The sequence below is a fragment of the Cebidichthys violaceus genome, unplaced genomic scaffold (genome assembly GCF_023349555.1).
Source record: "Cebidichthys violaceus isolate CVI_PGR_0920_01 unplaced genomic scaffold, fCebVio1.0.p SCAF_1, whole genome shotgun sequence".
Lineage (NCBI taxonomy): Eukaryota > Metazoa > Chordata > Actinopteri > Perciformes > Stichaeidae > Cebidichthys > Cebidichthys violaceus.
The window spans coordinates 4,734,507-4,755,872 of NW_027176262.1; the positions used below are offsets into that span (position 1 = coordinate 4,734,507).

The 21,366-nt window shown below is 42.4% G+C and overlaps 3 protein-coding genes across 5 annotated transcripts in view; 2 read left to right on the forward strand and 1 right to left on the reverse strand.

Annotated features, from left to right (window-relative positions):
• Positions 1-568: 568 nt before the first annotated feature.
• Positions 569-15,336, forward strand: samsn1a (SAM domain, SH3 domain and nuclear localisation signals 1a). Its single transcript, XM_068734839.1, has 16 exons — positions 569-619; positions 2,002-2,181; positions 2,529-2,575; positions 3,362-3,402; positions 3,690-3,776; positions 4,381-4,475; positions 5,464-5,581; positions 6,310-6,740; positions 8,752-8,814; positions 9,933-10,013; positions 10,718-10,846; positions 11,443-11,560; positions 11,751-11,902; positions 11,987-12,199; positions 12,480-12,624; positions 14,309-15,336. Exons 1-16 carry the CDS (start codon positions 596-598, stop codon positions 14,464-14,466), a joined length of 2,082 nt encoding a protein of 693 aa, XP_068590940.1. The 5' UTR covers positions 569-595; the 3' UTR covers positions 14,467-15,336.
• A 465-nt stretch (positions 15,337-15,801) lies between these two features.
• hspa13 (heat shock protein 70 family, member 13) lies at positions 15,802-19,396 on the forward strand. Its single transcript, XM_068707185.1, has 5 exons — positions 15,802-15,954; positions 16,069-16,409; positions 16,708-16,921; positions 17,033-17,200; positions 17,533-19,396. The coding sequence occupies exons 1-5, from the start codon at positions 15,930-15,932 to the stop codon at positions 18,111-18,113; spliced, it is 1,329 nt and encodes a 442-aa protein (XP_068563286.1). The 5' UTR covers positions 15,802-15,929; the 3' UTR covers positions 18,114-19,396.
• Positions 19,397-20,532: 1,136 nt separating this feature from the next.
• The window catches only part of gdpd5b (glycerophosphodiester phosphodiesterase domain containing 5b), a 37,513-nt gene continuing 36,679 nt past the window's right edge, over positions 20,533-21,366 (reverse strand). For 2 of the 3 annotated variants that reach the window (XM_068707171.1, XM_068707164.1), the window contains one exon: positions 20,533-21,190. In XM_068707171.1, coding sequence (XP_068563272.1) covers positions 21,105-21,190 — 86 coding nt within the window. In that variant the 3' untranslated portion in view covers positions 20,533-21,104. The remainder of the gene's footprint in view (positions 21,191-21,366) is intronic. The other variant, XR_011102689.1, reaches the window with a different exon arrangement.

Genomic DNA, 21,366 nt, shown 5'->3' on the forward strand with positions numbered 1-21,366 from the left:
CTACCACAGTATTTGACAGACATAGTCAGATTACTTCAGTTTAAGGTTTTACTAGACATTAAAAATAAAATGTGATAAGTTGATAAAAATGAACCAGTTGTTCCCTTTTTTGTAATCCATGCTTAGTTGGTGCCTCTCAACGTCTCATTTTAAAAAACAGTGTATAAAAGTAGTAAAAACAGTAAAATACTGTTTGCACATTGATGCACCAGTATTAACAATCAAACAATAATGTTATAATATATCGGTCATAAAGGACATTTTCTCCTAGTATTCTTATTTAATTTCATGTAAAAAAAAAGAGCATTGATGCTGAAAAAAGCTTCCCTGCAAAAAAAAAAAAAAAAAAGATTCAAAACAAAGACTCTGTTGATCCACCAGTGGTGGGCCTGTTGTCAAGAGTGCGTTCTGCAGCTGGTAGAGTAATGGTGGTCCATCTATTGGATTAGTGGAGGGATTTCACTGTGGTATTAATCTGAGAAGACAGCAGGCGACCCGGGCCGGGCTCACGCTGAGCTGTTGTGTCTCTCAGTCGCTGGCTGTCACTCAGCACACTGTTGCACAGCCATCGGACGCACCAACACAAGCAGCCAACATGAACCTTTTCTGCTTTTCGCTGGTAAGAGACACGCTTTTAACTTCTGCTTCTTTCAAGCTGCATGTGTGTGTGTGTGTGTGTGTGTGTGTGTGTGTGTGTTTAGCATAGGGGCACGAGAACTTTAACCCTTTGATGCAAATGTGAGCTTGACCACAAGTAATACATTAGAAATCTGTAAATAATAGCATACTGTGTAAGCAATTCAGTGGGAGGAAAATATGTATAAGGTTGTTTTAACAGTGTTTCAGCCTCTAAATGAGCTACACGTGATCCAGGCAACTGTTGATCTATTGAGGCTCCTACTGTTAGTTCTTGTTTGTAGTCATATCATTAATCTACTGACTGTTTAATCTTTAGAAACATCCTTCTGATATTGAGTTTCTGTCACAAAATGTAAAAAAAACCATCTCTAAATTCATCTGCTTTATGAGGTTTTAATCAGATTTACCATATCTAATGCAGTAGTACTATATTTGCATGTTAGATTCTGTTGTTTGTGTATTAGTTGACCCGTTCATGACTCGGGAGGAGAAAGCAGAAATAAAGTGAAGATAAGTGATAAGTGATAAGTGAAGCGACCGGGGTAAAAACAAGTGTGTGGTTGCAACATATGCACCACTGGCACATATGGTCCATCAAGATGCTGCTGCAGCTGTCATGCTACACGTGGGCATGAGAACAAGTTAAAGGGGAAGCAGTATTGATATTATCTGCAATGAAGAAGATGAAATACAACGAGACCTACAGGGACACACTATGAGAGTTCAAACCTAATAAGGCTGATCTTATAAACCGATGATCAATGCGAACCAAAGCGCCTTCCTTTGTTAATGCTCCTCTGCCCAGTAAAGAGACAAGATGTCATCCTACAGATAAGACGAGATGGACAAAGAGAGACATTGGTTGCGCGTTCCTAGAAGGAATCCAGACGAGCGGAGCACATTTTTAATCCACACTGAAATCTGTGCAGAGGAATTCCAATCCTCCCCTACATCCGTGGTTGACAAGCAAATTTAAAAGAGCTTTGGAGCAGCATTATCCTTCCAGTCATATCAAATCCCCATAACGCTACTTGTGATGCTCTGCCTCTGCTTACAATGCAGAAAGATTTATGTGAGCTTTCTCATACACTCCTTTAGGTTTTCTCCGTTTTAAGCTCTGCAAACAGCCGTTATTTAAACGTTCAACTGATGTCTGCGCTTTACACTTGCATTGCATTTCCTTACCACTGACATGAAGCGTGTAACTTATAAACCCTGCTTGATACGTGCACACCGTGTGCTTCATCAAAAGTACCAATCAAACTTAATCCAACGGGATGGGTGAAATCCATTCATGAATCGAGTTCAACTGTCTGACAGCTGCGTGTCTGTCTGTCTGTCCGTCTTTCTGTCTGGCACCAGGAGGGGTCCATGGACAGCCTGTATGAGGCGGTGCAGAGCTCCAGTGACGGTCCACCACCGCCCATCCCCAGCCGCTCCTCCAGCCGCGCATGCAGCCGATCTGCGAGCCGCTCCTGCAGTCCAGCGGTCCTGCTGGACGACAGCACAAAGTGGCACGGCTCTGGGAGGTCTATTTCTATGGTGAGAGTGGAGCACACGTGCACGTATGTGCAGACTGTGAACGGTGGAGACACGTGTACGATCGTGACCAGATTGTATTGGGTCGCTTCTCAGGGGAATTGGGACTTTTTGACTTCCAACCACCAGATTGTAACTACAAAATAAAGCTGATTATGAAATGATGAACAGAGCCAGTTGACAGCTGCTGTTGAAGCCTGACAATTCAGAGTTTTTTTAAAAAAGGCATTTATATTGAATGTGAATCATTTCTTTGTCAAATCCATTTGAATGTGATGGAATAGTGCATACTTTGTTTAGATTGTTAACGAACATCTGACTGAAAATGAAAATGCTTTGTTTTCTTTCAGGAGATGCCTCAGCTGCAGGGCACCAACTCTAGTCAAAAGAAAAGACGGTGAGCTACAGTGAGACACAAACATGCTCTGGCGCTAGCGGGCCTAAATCACATCAGTTTTAGCTCACAGGAAAGTCAATTTATTATGTCATTCTGTTGTAATGAGATTGTTTTAAAAACATTATAATCTTTCTGTTTCTTTTGTTGGCTGTTCGCGTAAACTGCAGAGTAAATCTGCCATGCAAGCAAAAGAGCTTTACCATAAAGTAATAATATGGCTTGAAAGGCTCCCAGTTTATTTTCACTGGGGGTTAATACTGTAAATCCTTCCTGCAGCAGAGCAGACGAGCTCTTCAGCAGTGCTCCTCTCCTCGTTCTTATCTTTAGTTCATGTGGTCTGGTCAATGCAATGCTCTGTCTTTTAAAAAAAAAAGGGATTGGCAGCCAGTTAAACAGAATTTAAAAAGAAAAGCTTTATACACTGTGAATTGTTGAGTTTGATTGGTAGTGAATGCTTTTTGAGAAGCCCTGAGGGCTGTTGGGAAAGCAGAAGCCAGATTATAGCTTTGGGCTAGTTGGACTAAGCGGATTAAAAACCCACCTACTTAAGAGTCTCCAGTCGCCTCAACACCTTTACTCCCCCGGCCTTACTTTGAAAGAAACCTCTGCACAATATCAATATTTTCTTGTTGCGTTAAGTGACTGGAACGTCATTAAGAACAATCATATCAGTGGGATTGTTGTGGTTTGCTGTCAAACTAAAAAGGCAGGAACACATCTACTCAAACACCTATTAGAGACAACTGACTGTGCAATAAAATATTTCTTTGTGAATTTTACTTTCAGAACACACATATCCAAATCTGCATCAGACAACGAAACACTGGGTGAGTGCAAACAGTTTCCTTTGTGTTTTCTTAATGCTGGATGAATGTAAAGATTGTGTGCCTGAACATATCGGCCAAGAAATATATTCACCTGCATCATAACCCTAAAGGAAGACTACAGTAAAATAATTTACCGTTTTTTAAAGCGGCTAAGAAAATACTGTTTTGTATTATGTAGATTAAAACCTGTCTGTGACTCAGAAAACAATTTCATTCAGTGTCTCTGTGGCCTCCCCCCGACCTTTCATTTAAAATCCTCCATGTCTGTGATTTGTCTCCCTTCACAGCAGATAACCCCGGCTGTAATACTGCAGTTTGGCAGCCGGCCAAGAACCGGGAAGATTTAGTCCACAACACCAACAATCACAATGAAGGTAAATAGGAAATAAATAGGTTAAGCTCATCTATATGTAAACGTTCATTTGGACTCTCAGCATGACGTCTGAAGACACACGCTGGGCTTTCCAACCAATCAACATCAAAATTGAATCCCCAACTATTGAGAATATAACCATGTTACACAGGCCTGCGATGACATGATGTTAAACCCAATAGGCATTTTCTTACTGCTGGGGTTTGAACTACGGTGGAGACAAAATTCTCCTCTGATCATTTACAGAGGAGTTTTAAAGGATCAACACTGTCTGGAGAAAGACTTGATTTGATCAACTCAGGCTGCCAAAGTCTCATGCTGGCTTCAGATACATTTAGTCCCCCATCACCTCCATTGGAAGCGCTTTAGGAAAGGATCTTTTAATGTTCAGTATGAACAAGAGGAATGACTACAGAAAGAAAAAACCTGTTTCAATGTGCATAAGGTCACCTGACAGTTGTCCTTTAATGCTGAGGACGACAGAAAGACATGAATAAACCCACTTCCTGTGTAACCTCTTCTTGGGGGGGTTATGGTTTTTCTCTTGGTTTTCCAGTGTTTCACTAACCTGATGGTATGTATCGTAATATGTTGTGTTCCTCTAGAGATGAGGAAAACAAAACACAGAACAGAAACCAAAGAAGTGAAAGGAGTTCATCATTCTGGCACAAAGAAAAAGGAGAAACCGCACTCAAGCCAGGTGAGGATGAAAAGCTTCACCGCAGTCTTCTCAACCACTTCACTTATCGATGCTAAACTAATGAAACGTTATGTACCACTGTCATGAATACGAAACTAAATAACATCAATGTCCGTCCACTGCATCTGTGCCAACCCGAAGTTTGAACGCTGAATGGGGTTTAACACAGTGCAGATGGTCCGAAGAGGGTACTGCGCTCTGTGTAATCTCTGGTCCACATGGCAGAGAGAGATGTGAAAACAAGAGGAAGACTGAGAGGCCTCATGCCAGATCACCCAATGTCGAATTCTGACTAATGCCCATCATAGTGAGAAGCAAAACAAAACAGAGCTTGCCAGTATAGTGGATCAGCAGCAGCTCTCAGTGGCCCAAAATGTGCTGCTAAGAGAACCACTGATGGAAGATATTGTTTCTACCCTATTCTATAAATAACAACCAAATAAAAAAAAACGGACTCTGTATTGAGCTAAATGCTAATCAGCATGCTAACATGTCCGAATGACAACGTTAACATGCTGATGTGAAGCAGTTTAGCATGTTAACGTGCTAACATTAACTACAGATGATGCTGATGGGATTTTTTTATTGTTTACAATACCATACGATACAATATATGACACATGATATGACCATATATATATGTTACCATATCGTCTCATACATTACACATAATGCACATAAGACACAACCAGATAAGAATAAGCAACATATTGCACGGCCCCATCACATCATACCGTGAATCTATTGCATGACCCCCGCATCATATCATGAGTATTTATCAGGGGGGGACCACGAATGTATGCACCAAGATTTAATGGCAAGTTGATTTCAGTCAAACAGTGGTGATACCGGAGAGACCAGAGACACACAGGTACACCACTAGCATGGCTACAAAAAGTAGCCTTGCGACACGAGAGTTGGGAGAGAAGGAGAGATGGCGCAAATTAGAAATGAAAGTATTTATGTGTTGTTGGTTACATCTTTTCAGAGTGTCCAGGCCAATAGTACGGAGTCTAAACCTGCTGTCAAAAGAAACCAAAAGACTGGAAAGAAGCCAGGTGGAAAGAGCGGGAAAGAAGGGCCAAAGAAAAGTCACAACTCAACAGGTGAGACACCTTTTTTACAACAGCGAGATAAGGGTCCCACTTCCTCCCGGATTAAACTGCCCTCTCTCACCTCTCTAGCTTCTGTATGACTCAATACAGAAACTGTGACTAAACTTGACTCATTCTTACAGTAGAGGAACAGACTCATGCAGGATTCTATTAAAATGTGGCAACTCTAGTACATAACTTTTCTCCTCTGATGAATTCTAAATTCTACTTCTGCTTTTTGAGCGTTGCAACAACTTTGTAGGTTTCTGTGGTATTTCTATAGTACAGGTACACAGAGGGCTGCCTTATAGCAAACAAGCATCCGTTCAAACGACACATAGGGGTTACAAAGGCAAAGGCCATCTTCGCATTTCTTCCTCTCTTTCCGGTGCTGCTTCGATGTGTAAAGTGGTCGCCTTCATCTAGCAAAGCTGTTTCCAGTGCAAAACATGTCCTTTCTCTGTCCTTATTATTGGTCTGCTGTGAAGTAAATGTAGACAAAGCAGTATTTCCGTCCGTGACTCGATAAGTGTGCCATGTAGTTTTGTGGTGGTGTTGCAACAGTGGGCACATGCACAGAACTATGAATCACTCTGCGTTGCTGTAATGACCAGCTTTGCTGCAGCAACACCTCAACATGACGCAGATGTCCGATATCAACATTCCTGACATTCCAGCGATCAGAAAGTTATCAAATGTCAGTTTTTTCCATTTATATTCTCTTCTTCCTCCTCTCTCAGTGCATCCCCCACCAGGCGCTACGAGCCCACCCATGGGACCCCACTATCTGGACATGCCATGCAGGTCAGATAGGAGGCCATACCTGGGCAAGTTCTCCACCCTCCCCGCTCAAGAGAACACAACCCCGGGCCGATGCACGGACATTGCCACCCTCCCTGGTGGAGCGACGCCCATCCACGGCCACCACCAGCGATGGAGCAACCCAGGTGACAGCAGTCTAGCCTGGGGGACCATCCAGCACACCTGCCGCAGGCCGCTGACAGAGTATCGCGTTTACTCCCATGACTTCCCCACGCCCCCTGGGAGGGAGTTGGAAGGAAGACAGCAGCAGGCAGAGGCCCAGAATGACAGCTTGAAACAGGACTGTAAACCTCAGATTCCCCCAAAGGTGTCGCGATCCGTCACAGATGTGGATCTGTCAGAACCAAACGTAAGTGTCGACCGGTAACCATTAGTTAGTCCTTTGAAAGACATCTGAGTGTGCCCTGAGTCTGCGCTGCAACGACTCTGATGCTTAAAGGGAGAGTTTGTGTCTTTTGAAGTGGGGTTGTGTGAGGTACTTAACCATAGAGAGTGTACCTTTAGATGACAGTTTGGAGAAGCACAGAAGACACAGGTCCTTGTTGTGAGGACACATTTGAGGGATTCAGTTAATTCATTTCTAAATTAATCTTACTCTCCCTTCGGGATTCAATCAGTCAGCTGCTTTTCAATACAGCAAGTTCAATAGTCCCGCAGTGCTAATACCACACAATGGAGCAGATTGACCTCAAAGGTCAGTGACTTTGCGTACACTTGACATCTCTCAAAGCACAAGACCTCTGCTGATTCCCAGCGAGCACGTGCAGAGGCCACGCTGTCTGACACAAAGCAGTTCAAGCTTAACATGAATTGTGAGGAAATAGTCTAAGATGAAAAGGATGATCCAGTGAAGAGATTACAGAATCCCTATGGATCTATAGTGTCGTTGATTCTTGGGGGTAAAATGTCACTTCGTTGGACATGAAGCCTCTTAAGAGCGTATAATTGATGGTGTAGGCTTTGTGCTCCGTCTTCAATGACCTGATAGCTCTCCTACAAGTCCCATTCTCTCTGCTCACTCTTAAATCTTCCTTTTGGCCTGTAACATATGGTCAATTAAAAAGACATTTTTCAATCCTACAGATTCTAAACACGCCATACGTTTACACTTTATACTATAACGTACATATACGGCAAATATGATAATGTTTTTTATATCCTCTTCTCTACTTCCGTTTGAAGACTATTATAAACAAATCAAACTGATGAATCAGAGGACCCTTCCTAACAGGGCGTTGAAATATTTCAACAAAGATCAGGTGACTTTATTCAAATTGTGGATATCTCATTTTGAACTCCTCAGCTGAACAACAGCTTCTCCAGAGAGTCAAGAGCCCCTGAAGTAATAGATTACAAGCCTTAATCTGGATTGACGGGAGTTTAGGTTGATTGCAAGCAGAGGGATTATGCAATGGTTTTGTCTTTAGAATTTCCTTTTCTACAACTGATTGAAATCCCCCACAATATAAACACAACAGCAAAATCCCCACATGGCCACATGAGAGGACAGTCATGTAGGATGCTCCTGCCTCTCAAATTCATGGACGACGCCATGTTTTTATGGTTGCATATGGTTATTTCGTGATTTTCAACACAAAAATCAAAAACAAAAAAATCTACTCTAGAAGCATCTTCATGTTTTAGTGTTCCTAAGACAAATTAATGAAATATATTCACACCCATATTAGGAGTAGGGGTAAACCGGAAAGTGTTTCGACACAACTGAGTTGCCACTTTCAGCTGTTCCTCTGTCATACATCAGCACTTCCTCAAAAGCATTAAGAAATGACTGCAGAAGAAGACTTACTCCAGCATCATTTACCATAACCAAGTTCCCCATTGCTATTAAAAGAAAAGAAAATGAGGAATATCGACTTTTACATTTTTTTAAACACATTTTTCTTTCTATTCTATCTATGAAATAAATCAAAATAATAGAATAATTATATTGTTAGTTTGTTCATGTGGATGTCACCCTAACCCTGTTAGGACTCACTAATTCTGAGCAGTAATGCAACACAGTAGCAGATATGACGCAAACTCATCTTCACCATATCTCACATCTTAAGAAAAACAAATACCACAGACATAAAACCTAAATACAGCCGTTCCTGGAAGTGGCGTTTTCGTCGAGCAGGCCACAAAATGCAAACTCAAGCACTTGTATTTTTCCCTTTCAAAGCGATACTGCTTCGAGAAGCTCAGTGTCAATTGCCTCACATCCTGTGTGTTGTAAGGAAGTGGGCCAGCCAGGCCATCAGACAGGCAGCCTCAGAGTTAGTTAACGCTTCACTGTCAGGAGAGTGGGGTGAAGACAAGAGAAGAGCAAAGACTGAGATCTGACAAAAACCTGAAAAGAGGGGAAAATGTTGCAAAGGGTGGCCTCCAATGTGTCAGACAAAACAAAGAGCGGCAAGCCGAAGGTAGGTGAAAACCAAAAAAAAATAATATATATATATATATATATATATATATATATATATATATATATATATATATGTATACCGACATTTATGTCACTTTAGACTCTCTTCGCAAGTGAGTAGTAGTTCAATTTAATTGTTGAATGAAAATATCAAAATTTCACTTTTAAAAGGATGCAAAGAATTGTTTTTTATAAAAGAACAAATATCTACAAATATATATCGTAAACTGTATTTTCCAAGTGAAGTTTCATCATTCAAAACAGACACACAACAACGGTAATATATACAAACGATGCAATAACACAAAAACTATATTAAGGGGAGAGGAATATAACTGCTGCTGTGCTTGTAGCCGGTGGCCGGTAGAAGAGTCGGCCTGTCAGACGACGCTGCATTAAATCAATCCACAGAGGGCTGTCTAGGAGTGTGGAGCTCATATTTAACCAGGATTCTCCAGGGATTACTCATTTATATAATTATTTTGGAGATGATGGGGAGCCGGGAGAGATTATAATGACTTTTAGTTTTATGAAAAATTGGCAGAAAAAAATAGTAAAGAATTAAAACCGAGCCAGAGGAAAGCAACTATAGGAGAACGTATCGCTGGTGAGGACCCAGCAGTGTAATTTATGTATTGATCTACTCATTCTCAATATTGACATGTTTGCCAGAGCAGCTGTAGAGAGACACGTTGTCTCTGCGCTGCCACATGATTTAATGCATGACCACAAATGTACCACATACAGTATCTTACAAGCTCTCATTTCGAAACACTGTCGAAACCAAATGAATATTTGCTGCATATCTACTTGTTTATATATTGAATACTGGAGGTGAATTTGATTTGCTTTTATGACCAAAACAATTAGGAACACTGTGGCTTTCCTAAATAGACAGTATTTAAGTAGATATAGACAGCTGAACCCACTGGAAAGCTTCATATTTCATCTGTAAAATCCACTCCGGGCCGTAGCAGGTTTTTGAGCTTTGAGAAAGCTTGGACTAGGACTCACAAGTGCAATAACTTGATGTTATGTAACGCTGTTAAAACCTCGCTACACAAACCGTGCCAGTTGTCTCTCTGACATCCTTTTGTCTTTTAATCCTCCCCACAGCGCTCCACCAGCTTCGGCAGGTTTGAGGGTCTCAGACATCACTCGACACAAGCCAAACCAGAGGAAAATGGAACAAACGCGGTTCGTAGATTTGCTCTCATTTCATTTTTATATGCAAAAAGAAAACGTCATATAGAAGAAAGAATGGCAGCAGTTAATTGTCAATAGTGGCAATGTCATTTTTTCCCCTTTTGCACACGTAGAAATATGTGCAGCCATGGTGCTGTGAGGTCTTTTGTATTTAAACAAAATGTGAGATTGGAAAACAAGGCTCATGCTGGGAAAAATCCTTTGTTGCACAGCAAGTGATGCTTTTCACCAGAAGCCCCACGATACAATATTATCACGATACTTGTGTGATGATACGATCTTAATGCGATTATAAACAATCTGCAACATGCTGGGTGCTTTAACACCCAACATGCTTTAACATATACTGTGATTTGTTACCTAATAAACTGCACATTATGCAGTTGTCAACATCTGTTTTATCCTATAAGTTAATGTTTTCACTCGATTCATGAACTGGAGTGAAAAAGAAGCTACTGTTCTCAATACTTACTAATAAAAGATCAACACTTGGCGTCTGTATATTGATACAATATTGCAACGCAACACATCAAGAAGCTATGGTGTTATAACACCAATACTTTATACTCTGTGTTTATGGAGCACAGATACAAATTGTTTGGACAAAAAAGTAGTAGATGGAAGAAATATGAGGTTCTTTAATATCACAGTACTACTACTACTGTGTGTGTACTAAACCAACTCTCTTTACACAGCTCACAGAACAATGTGAAACTTTGGACCCGAACAAATCAGCTGGACTTGGGAAGAAGATGAAGGCGATTTCACTGACCATGCGCAGAAAAATGGGCAAAAAACACGCCAAGGCTTTTTCTGACGAGACAGTGAGTCACTGGAAAATACACACAAACGCACAGCCTCCACGTTTTATTGAATTACTATCAGGTAGAAGGGATAAAGCGCTTTGATCATCCATACTCATAAATTAGTAATCCAAGATTAGAGATTACTATTTTGTGTGCACCATTCAACAATTTGGGAGCACAAATGTAAAAAAACAAACAAACTTGACACCTGTCACATCACGTAAAAGTCCAGACAGCAATCTGCCTCATTTACAGCAAACCTGTGTTGTTTTTCACAAGAGTCGTATCGCTCTCATCTCTCATAAACCCACATCCTCAAATATGAAGCTGCTGCTGGCAATATTTAAATGACGCACTTCACTCTGACCGACACTGAAAAGCACCTTCTTGCAGTTTTGTGTTTTAATTGAACACTGATGAGAGATAAGATGAACATTTGAGTAACTTTCACAACCTACACCTCGACCAGAAGCGCTCAGTTTTAGCTTCCTTGTAGTCTTTCACTTTCATGTAGATTTACTTGATAAGTTAACCCGACTTTGCACACTTTTGTTCATCCTAAAACATATAATGTCATAATTAACTGCACTTTTTGTTGTTGTTTATCCTCGCAGGTTGATGACACAGACAAAGACCCAGAGGCAGAGACAGAGAGTGGCCCTGCAGCTGAGAACAACGCCGCAAAGACAAGCAACTCCTTAGAGAGTCTTTACAGTGGCCAGAGCTCCTCTAGTAAGTATCTGAACATACTGCATACACTGCAAGGCTGCACCAAAGGGTGCTGGTGGGGATACGAGGGCTTATACAACAAATTCCACCCAATGGAATTCAGCTGGTGTATGAACGAACCAGTAAAATGAAGTGTTATGAGACAACCATGGCTGCGTAATCATTCTGTGTCGCGTTGTGTTTGTTGGTTCAGGTGGTGTGACCAGTGAGTCCAACGGTTCTGGACAGAGAGACAGCCTGAGGCTGGAGGAGGACGGCTCCTATCAGGGGCAGTTCTGTGGCAGAGCTCGCGTCCACACAGACTTCGTTCCCAGTCCGTACGACACGGACTCCCTCAAACTCAAGGTGAGACTCGACAATGTTTGTGTACAGCGTACATAAAGGCCCTGATGTAAGACTTCATACTCATTCACTGCATTTGTTTCCCAGGTCGGCGACATCATCAACATCATCAGTAAGCCTCCGATGGGCATCTGGACGGGCATGCTCAGCAACAAAGTGGGCAACTTCAAGTTCATCTATGTTGACGTTCTGGCGGAAAAAGAGGAGGAAGAAGAAGTTCCCAAGATCCGACAACAGAAGCTGTGCAAAAGACCTCGGCCCAAAACACTGCTGGAGCTACTGGAGCGGCTGAATCTGGAGGTGAGGACAGGATCTCACCTGTTTTAGTGCGGTCACAAGTGAGGGGTTACAACAGGCATGCAGCTAAAAGAGTCACCTCGTTCTGTTTGCATCTTCCTTGATGTAAGTCCTAATCGAACAAAGGAAAGCGTTAAGTTAAAGCTCAATAGATTTAAATTGAAATGTTTCAGAACTCAACCTCAAAGATGATATGTGAATACCTGACATGATTAAGGTGAATGTGTACACCACTTTTTAACTCAAGTACACCATGTGGTAGTAATCAAGCTTCTTGTTGCAGGAGTACGCCTCAGCCTTGCTGCTTAATGGATACCAGACGGTGGAGGACCTGTTGCACCTGCAGGAGAAACACCTGATAGAGCTGAACGTCAAAGACCCAGAGCACCGACGCAAGCTTCTCGCTGCTGCTGAATGTCGCTACACAGGTTAGCAACATACCTAGCAATGACTAACACTAAGTATTATTAACCGCACTTCAGACCACTAAGTACTGCTTAATTAACCAGCGACGTTGTCAACTTGAATAACTGGGATGGATCAGCAATGAGAATAATGAAAGCAATGATGTGTGGGAGGGACGTCATCCACACTTCACTCCCAAAATAAACCCAAGTCTATAACAAAAGGCCACATGACGTTCTGTCAATCAATTTAAACTCTGTCAAAAGTGTCCTCATTGCATTTTTCACCACCGTCCTGATAAATAATTTCACTCTCACTTTTACCTTTTTTATTGTCATCTATAGTCGTTATTTTCTAAAACAGCTCACATGAATTTTAGTATAGTTACTAAAGTTTCTCTTGGAATCATTAAAGCCCTAATATAGTCACATGACAACATGAGTGTGTAGGAAGAGACCGTTTCCGAACTCTTGTGATCGGTATCCAAAAGTGTAAACCGCCTCAAAGTAGCTACACAACCAAATGTTGATGCACCCAAAGCTCATCACAAATGCCTGACAACACATGTCCTGCAGTTTCGCAAACGCACAATGCTTGGTCTTTATTGACTCCCAACTACCAACATGCAATTATCAAATAAGTGCTAAGCAAAGTACCCACACATCCCTTTAAAGCGAAGGCAAAAACAACAAAACATGAACTGTAGAACCAAACCTTGTTCATCAGCCAATCAGACAGGAGCATTCAACAAAGCCCTGTAACAAGAGTCATTTTGCGAAAAGCTTTTGTGACTTTAGTGATATCCAAGCAGCAAGAGGTAAAGATATTAATAAGAACATCCAAGTACTTTATTCTATATGTTTGAAATGATTTGCTTTTTTCATTTCTGCTGGAGAATAAAAAAGGCTTTTGTGTGAAAGCGGAGGCTTTTGTGCCACACAGAAGAGAAATACATCCTGCGCGCTCTGAGAGGCTTATCTGTGATTTCCTGTTACTCAGATAGAAAGTGCTTAATGGGGTAGAAGGTGTTCCTGTAATCTGATGTCTTGAAGCAGAAGGCTGATTAGCACTTGGTGAATGAAAACAAAACTAGTTTCCAGTATGAAGAAGAAACACAATCCACTGGCTAGTTGTGTTCAGTCTGTGCGGGTTTTATTGCAGTTGAAGCGCAAATAAAAGGTCATTGTTTTTATCTTTTCCGTTTGAGCGGCAGTGTGACCGAACAGATGGCGGCTGCAGCAGCGTGACCTCGCCAAGCTTGTTGACTCACATGAGACGCCAGTAATTTAATCAAGCTAAACTCCATTAGGTTAGTGGTTTAGCAACCTGGACGGGAGGATTAGTAGCTTCCATCAGCGAAGTATAGGAATATTAAAGAACGGAGGAATATTTTTACTCTGTGAAAGTGGAAAACAAAAGTCAAAGAGGGCGTTAAATTATGAGGTGTCATATCTAAAAGAAGAAGACGTGTTTTGTAAGGCTGCTTGCTGGGCCACACATGCAGAAGTTGTTTGGGTCATTTGGCCACTCAGCCAACAACACATTGCCCTAGTTTCACCGTTGTAATAATCAGCATTTAAATAGGACTTATTTTCCACTGACTGAAGCACTTGGCACGTATTTCTTTTCTTCTATAATGTGGCTGGAAACAGAAGCTTGTAATATTATGACATTTTATCTAATTCCATTTGCTTTGTGGCCCCGTAGGTGACGATGTGACGAGGGATGCGGAGGAGCTCAGATCCTCCCACAGTCTGCAGGAAGAAGACAGCGACTGTCCCAGAGACTCGGGTTGCTTCATTCCATCTGAATGTTCAGACAGCAAAGAGGAAGCAGAGCAGCACACAGACGCAGTGGACTCTTAATGCGACGGCTACTTCGACAGCTGGAATTCAGTGTCGGGTGTTTTCTCATGACGGGTGGTTTTAACAACTTCCTTTTTTATTTATTTTTTAAAAAACGCCATGTAATCATCCCTCATTACAAGAAGCTAGCCACAAGCCTGCCTAATGTGGAAGCTTTCTAAATGTGTGATATGAAGAGCAAACAATTAGAATTGAAAGCTCCACCTTGAACATAATTTTGTTACTTCTTTTGTCACGGCTAATACCAACATTCCCAGTTAGTATGTTGGTATCAAGTCATACACGGATAAAATACTGCTTGTGTTGACTCTAGGAAAGAGAAGAAGAGCCTGGTCATAACGTTAATATCCAGTATCCGTGTTACGTTAGCTATCCGCTAACGACACACAGACAGACAGATACGCTTGCTTCATACAGTTGTTAGATCATTATCAAGTTGTACATTTTCTTTATTTTTTGTTGTTGAAAAAGTGACATTTCATTGATTAAATGTCACTTGTATTTATTGCATTGTAATTAATTTAATGTTTTTTTTCTCTCAATGTAAAGCCTTTATTTATCACTTCTGCATCTTCTGCATTCTCATCAGATCCAATCTCAATTATTCAACATGCAGTGCAATCTTTTTTCTTTCTTTCCTTTGAATTAAGTGATGTTGGTGAATTGATGATTTTGAAATGTAGCGTCTGGGTTTGAACAATGGATATTCAGATCTTGCATATATGATGTATACTGTACAGGAAAACACATGTTATTTTCTAAATGTGCGTGTTTGAATGAGTGTATGAGAGAGCCTGTGTATGAACTCACGTGGAAATTAGCATTCAACTGTTTTCACAACTTTTTGTAAATAAAATCAAAGAAATACAATTATGATTTGTCAGGATTATTTCTACCAGTGCTTGATGCATAATAATAAATTAATAAAGAGTATAATATAAAAAGTGATTTTTACTTTGATAATTAAAAACGTTACATAAAAAAAATGTCAAATATTATTAATTATTTTAATGTTCATTTATTAAATCTATAATTTTCTATTTTTAAATTTTATTAAATAATAATTTATTTTAATATTGTATTCTAAAGTGAACTTTTTTAAGTTTTTACTTCAATCTCGACTGCCCTGTCGCTTCCTGGTTGGTTGAGAAAACGCACACGTCACGAAAGTTTCGTGTTGACGTTGAATGTCGCTAGCGTTGATGGGAAGTGTAGTATAACGCCAACATCGGCTGCTATATTAGTCCCGTCCATGATGTATAACATAAACTACATTACCCTGCATCCGCAAATGAGTCATGCAACGTTGACGTGTATTTTGTTGGTAGACTGGAAAAACTGCTACTTCGCAGCATCCTGTTGAGAAAGCCGACAGCTGGGTAACATTTAACCTCAAATTGAACAATTTAAGGGACATTTGGGGATTTTTTTTAAGCGGCCGGAGACTTCTCAAGTGTGTGACGATGTCTGGAGAAATATCTCTGATTGGTAAGTTAAAATTACACTTATTTTGTTCCGGTAGTTAGGTAATGGGTGACTGGATGCTAACACATGAGCTAGCTTGTTTGGTCCACCTCACCGTGTGTTGTCCCGATGCCACAGGTTCGGTCATCCTGGCTCTGTTCCTGGCCGGCTACCTGGGCCAGCAGTACCTGCCGCCCCCCACACCGAAGGTAATCGGCCTGGATCTGGGCACCACCTTCTGCTCCGTCGGCGTCTTCCATCCGGGCAGCGGGGAGGTGGAGGTGATCGCGGACGAAGAGGGCAGGAAGAGCATCCCCAGCGCCGTCTCGTTCACCACCACCGCGGTGCTGGCCGGACACGAAGCCGTGGACCTGGCCGACAGCAACCCTCAGAACACCGTCTACGATGCCAAGAGGTTCATCGGGAAGCTGTTTGAGCCGGAGGTCCTGGAGCAGGAGAGTGCTCGGTACCCGTTTAAGGTGGGTCATGGTGGGGGGTTGGTTCAGCTGACTGAATTGGTGATTTCTGTGGTGGATCACGTGTGTTTCCTGGAGTTACTTTAACACACTGGTGTACATCAGCAGAGTGTGATGTTTTTCATCAATATTTACACTCTTCAGCTTTTATTAAGGCTCAGATATACACAGAGTAGTTGTTTTTAGGGTAGTAACTATTGATTGATCTGATCTCTAGTTTCTAGTGATTTGCTCCCTTTTTTTTTTTTTTTTTTTTAATTACATCTCTCCATCCTCACTAGTTTCTTTGCGCCTCTTCCAGGTGATTAACAACAATGGAAGCGCAGAGTTTCTGCTCTCCACCAACCACACCTTCACTGTGAGCCCGGAGTTCATCGGCTCCCGGCTGCTGCTGAAGATGAGGAAGATGGCCGAGCGGCAGCTGGACGTGCGCATCCACAAAGCTGTCATCTCGGTGCCCGCGGAGTTCGACGAGAGGCAGAGGAACTTCACCGTCAGGGCCGCCAACCTCGCTGGTCAGTCCTCTAATTATTTGTAAAGCATTAAAGCATTACATTCACAAGCTACACACACTGCACTAGTAATAGAACAGGCATATAGTGGACATCCTTTGCTCCGTCTTGCAGGCCTGGAGGTCCTGCGTGTCATCAATGAGCCCACGGCTGCAGCCATGGCTTACGGCCTGCACAAGGTGGACGTGTTCAACGTGCTGGTGGTCGACCTCGGGGGAGGAACCCTGGACGTCTCTCTGCTCAACAAACAGGGAGGCATGTTCCTCACCAGAGCCATGGCAGGTAATGTGTTCCACTGCTTCAGTGATAAGAGATAGGAGGTGATATGAGCCAACTGGTGACGGAAAAATGATCTTTACCTTTTGCTGCGCAGTTCGTGTCCCAGTTAAAGTCTTAGAATATTATTTTAATTCTGCTCTCAACAGTTTAAAATGATAAGAACTTTTACCTGGATTCAGTTTGTTAGTCAAAGATTGTTTTTTCCAATGTCTGTCCAGATAATAATCTGGTTTATCTTCTTTAATCTGAGATTTGACAAAGCAGCATTTGTCTAAATTGTGTTGTTGTTGGAGGGAACGGTGGCCTAACCTTAAATGGACTGTTTCTTTCGGCAGGGAACAACAAGCTGGGAGGTCAAGACTTCAGCCAGAGGTTGCTCCAGTACACCATAGAGCGAGCCCAGCAGGAGTTTGGCGTCCCGCCCTCTCTCAAAGAGGACATCCACCGTCTCCGGCAGGCTGTGGAGGCCGCCAAGCTCAACCTCACCCTCCAGCCCAGCACCACCGTCAGCGTGCCCCTGCACCTCCGTACCCACGACGGCCCCGAGTCCGCCGGAGGCTCCGATCCCGCGCCGGTTCTCTTCCGGGCGGTGATCACTCGCGAGCTGTTTGAGGAGCTCAACGAGGACCTCTTCCAGAAGATCCTGGCTCCCGTCGAGACCGTGTTGGCCGAGGGCCGCCTGGAGAAAGCGGACGTGGACGAGATCGTCCTGGTCGGAGGGTCCACCAGGATACCGCGGATCAGGAGGCTGATCAGCGAGTACTTCGGGAAGGACCCCAACACATCGGTAGACCCCGACCTGGCTGTGGTTACAGGTGTCGCCATACAGGCCGGCATCATGGGGGGCTCCTGGCCTTTACAAGTGAGCGCTATAGAAATCCCCAACAGACACCTGCGCAAGACGAACTTCAGCTAATCTGTATTTGTTAAGATAAAAGGGATGCCGCAGAGACTCGCCACTGGTTCCTGTTTCGTGCTTCTTTTGTGTCACACTGGGACCTGAATGGAATGCAAGACTCGTTCTTGTTCGAAGGCAGAACAATATGTGATAATTATGTTTTGAAACACAACATTCCTCTTTAGATGCCTGCCGATAACAGCTGTAGAAGGGAACCGCCATGTTTTCATTTTTAGCGCCCAGCTGCTTTTGTTGTGCAAAATGCTTCGGCAGAAATTAACCCGGCGAGATCCTGATGAAATGTGACCGAGAAGCCTCCCGTGTGTCTACCGATCCATTCAGCCTCATTGATGACGCTCATTCACGGTAGATACCTCAATGGTGTTCAATTCAGGGAACAACCTTTTTTTTTAGAAGACTTTCAGAGTAGCCAGTACATCTTCAGATATTTATTTATTTATTCCCATTCTGTGTCTGTGTGTCTGTGTGTCTGTGTGAGTGTGTGAGTGTGTAAGTGAGATGTAGGATGTATTTTTACATATTTCCATCAGAGGTTGACACAGTGTTGTACCTGTTCAGAAAGCTGCTGTATATTGTTTGAATGGACGTGTAGCAGTGAACCACTACAAGCTAGTGGTTCCGTCCATGTAATGTTCTGCATGGTGTCCCAACAAGGACTTTATGTCCACTAGAGGTCCTTGGGACAGAGGGAGCTCCGTGTTCTGCAGAATCCCCAACTAACCGATGAAGGTGCATGTTGGTGAAAGCCTTAATGTTAACGCAGTACTGTAAAATCTCAAGTCATTGCTATTGTATTGAATGAAATACAGACTGCATTAATTGTACCCTGAGACTGAAAGAAGTCATGCTCACTGCTGACTTCCACATGATGGCCAACGTTGTGCAATAGTGTGCTTTATTTAAATGCGAGTGACTGAGACGCCTGTATTTATGCTGCTGTAGGGAGAGACGGTCGTCTCTGGTCGTCCTGCAGAAGGACCAGAGACGGTCGTCTCTGGTCGTCCTGCAGAAGGACCAACTCATCGCTTAATGGTGCCTTGTGTTTGATATCAAGAAATGTGTCACTGTCACATTTAGGATGTTTGATGGCTGCATGGTTTGTAGAGATCAGGGCTTCTTTTTAATAACTTTGTATTCATAATTTCACCTGCTCTTATTCTGGTTGTTGTACATCCAGTATGAAAGGTGGTTTCCATTTCTGTCTTTGGGAAACATAAAACCCAGAACTCTGAAGAGTCGATGGTCCAATAAAAAAAAAAAAAAGTGTTTTCAACCAAGAATTCAAGTCACCTACCTTTTTTTAATTTCTCAACTTCCTGTTTATTGTGAGTCTCATATTCCGGGACAACATAAAGTTCTTCACACATTCATCACATACTGTAAAGATGCTGTTTTTCACCAATTTTTAACCTGAAGATTATGTTTCTGTTAGTCAAGTTCAGCCTTATTCAAAGGAAAGTCCAGAGACAAGAGCAGTGAACTATTTACCGTCTCTCAGTACCTATAAAGAAGGGGCGGCTCAGGTGGTAGAGTGTTAATTGTAGGACTAGTGGTTCAATTCTTACAGCAAACAAAACAACTTAAAACTTCTGTATTAGAAGATTTCTTTTAATGTTTATTTCTGAGGCATAATAACCCAAATAAAACACAAAGCAATCCATTTCTTGACCCTGTAGCGTCCCTTCCATTAGCTTACAGCTTCATTTTCACATTTAGCACCCACTTCATTTACCTTAGAGCTGTCCGTTTAACAACATCTGGATGCATGTCGTCTGTCAACACTTAAATACCACAGACGGAACTGCATTTCAGAGGCTTGTGTAGGAAGTGGAACAACTCCCATCGTGATCAGGATATTGTTTTTGTAATTATTAATCAATCACTGTCACATTGTTCAAACATAATGCTTAGTTGGCCGGAGCATCTCGCACGCACTGGTTCACCTTTTTATGTACAATAATACACAACATAGCACTGCACACAGGGTAACACAATATATACCCAGCTAGAATACACACACACACACACACACACACACACACACACACACACACACACACACACACACACACACACACACACACACACACACACACACACACACACACACACACACACACACACACACATCTTAGAAAACAAATCCAAACACATTCACGTTCACCACAAACAGACAGCACAAACCCCTCAAACCATTTCCACCAGTTGTACTGGGAGCACAGCTCACATACATCAGTTGATCATTACAGTTACATGCACTGGTCAAAGGTGGGGGGAGGGGGGGGGGGGGGGGGGGCTTTTAGCCTCTATCAAAATGATTATCTTACATACACCATGTGAATATTTCACTTGGAGGAGAAGGCAGGACTTCTGTAAACAGCTTGATTGTGTTTTTTTTTTTTTTTAGTTTTTCCTCTTTAAATATAAATATTAACGTTAGTACTTTTATGAAATGCAGCACAGTGGAGCGCTGAAAGAAGGCAAGAGCATAATGAGCCGTTAGCTTTTAGTCTTGTGCCGCAATTAAGCCGAGTAAAACGCCTCGTTGAAAAGAAATTCATCTGCTAAGAGAAGAATATCATGTACAGTGGTTTAAAAACAAACTGCTTTGGAAAATTAGCTTAAAACAAAGAATCTGGAAACGCATCTTTAAAAAGAAGCTGGCGGCGGGAACTCAAGAGGGGCCTCTCGGACATTTAGATGCGAGAGAGGAGGCCACAGATTTGGCGAATTCCATGAATAAAAAGTGCGTGCAGTCCCGTGTGGTATACAGTATGTCTGACAAGCAAGACACAAAACTATTTACAGAATGTACACAAAGCAACGGGGTGTTTTCTCTCCATCAGATACAGCAGTCTGTCAGTTCATCAGCAGGACAGGGCGAGGAGCTCCGGCTTCACACCGACATGAACGACGTAAACACCGAGAGCGCCGCCGCCATCTCCGTCTCCGTCTCACTGCAGCAGATTCACACAGGCCGAGTCCCAATCACTGGCTGATGCCCTGATTGGTGTAGTAGTCGTAGCCATTGTCCGAGTACAGCTCATCAGCACTGCCGACTCCATTCCCCACCTCTGGAGGGCGCCAAAGGATAAAGAAAAGTCAGGGTCCTGTTGTGTGATGACGTGCACTACTGACACATCAGTTTGCAAGAAAACACTCAACTTGTCCAAAGAGATAGAAAACAAAACAGAAAAGAGTTGAATGAATTGAAATGAATGGGAAAATGGTGACGAGAGCCGACGCTGAT

Excerpts from the sequence above, each read along its gene's own strand:
- samsn1a (XM_068734839.1), top strand. The coding sequence starts at position 596 with ATGAACCTTTTCTGCTTTTCGCTG. Across the intron at positions 3,403-3,689 it reads ATCAGACAACGAAACACTGG|CAGATAACCCCGGCTGTAAT; the intron begins GTGAGTGCAAAC and ends CTCCCTTCACAG. Across the intron at positions 3,777-4,380 it reads CACCAACAATCACAATGAAG|AGATGAGGAAAACAAAACAC; the intron begins GTAAATAGGAAA and ends GTGTTCCTCTAG.
- hspa13 (XM_068707185.1), top strand. The coding sequence starts at position 15,930 with ATGTCTGGAGAAATATCTCTGATTG. Across the intron at positions 16,922-17,032 it reads CAGGGCCGCCAACCTCGCTG|GCCTGGAGGTCCTGCGTGTC; the intron begins GTCAGTCCTCTA and ends TCCGTCTTGCAG. Across the intron at positions 17,201-17,532 it reads CCTCACCAGAGCCATGGCAG|GGAACAACAAGCTGGGAGGT; the intron begins GTAATGTGTTCC and ends TTCTTTCGGCAG.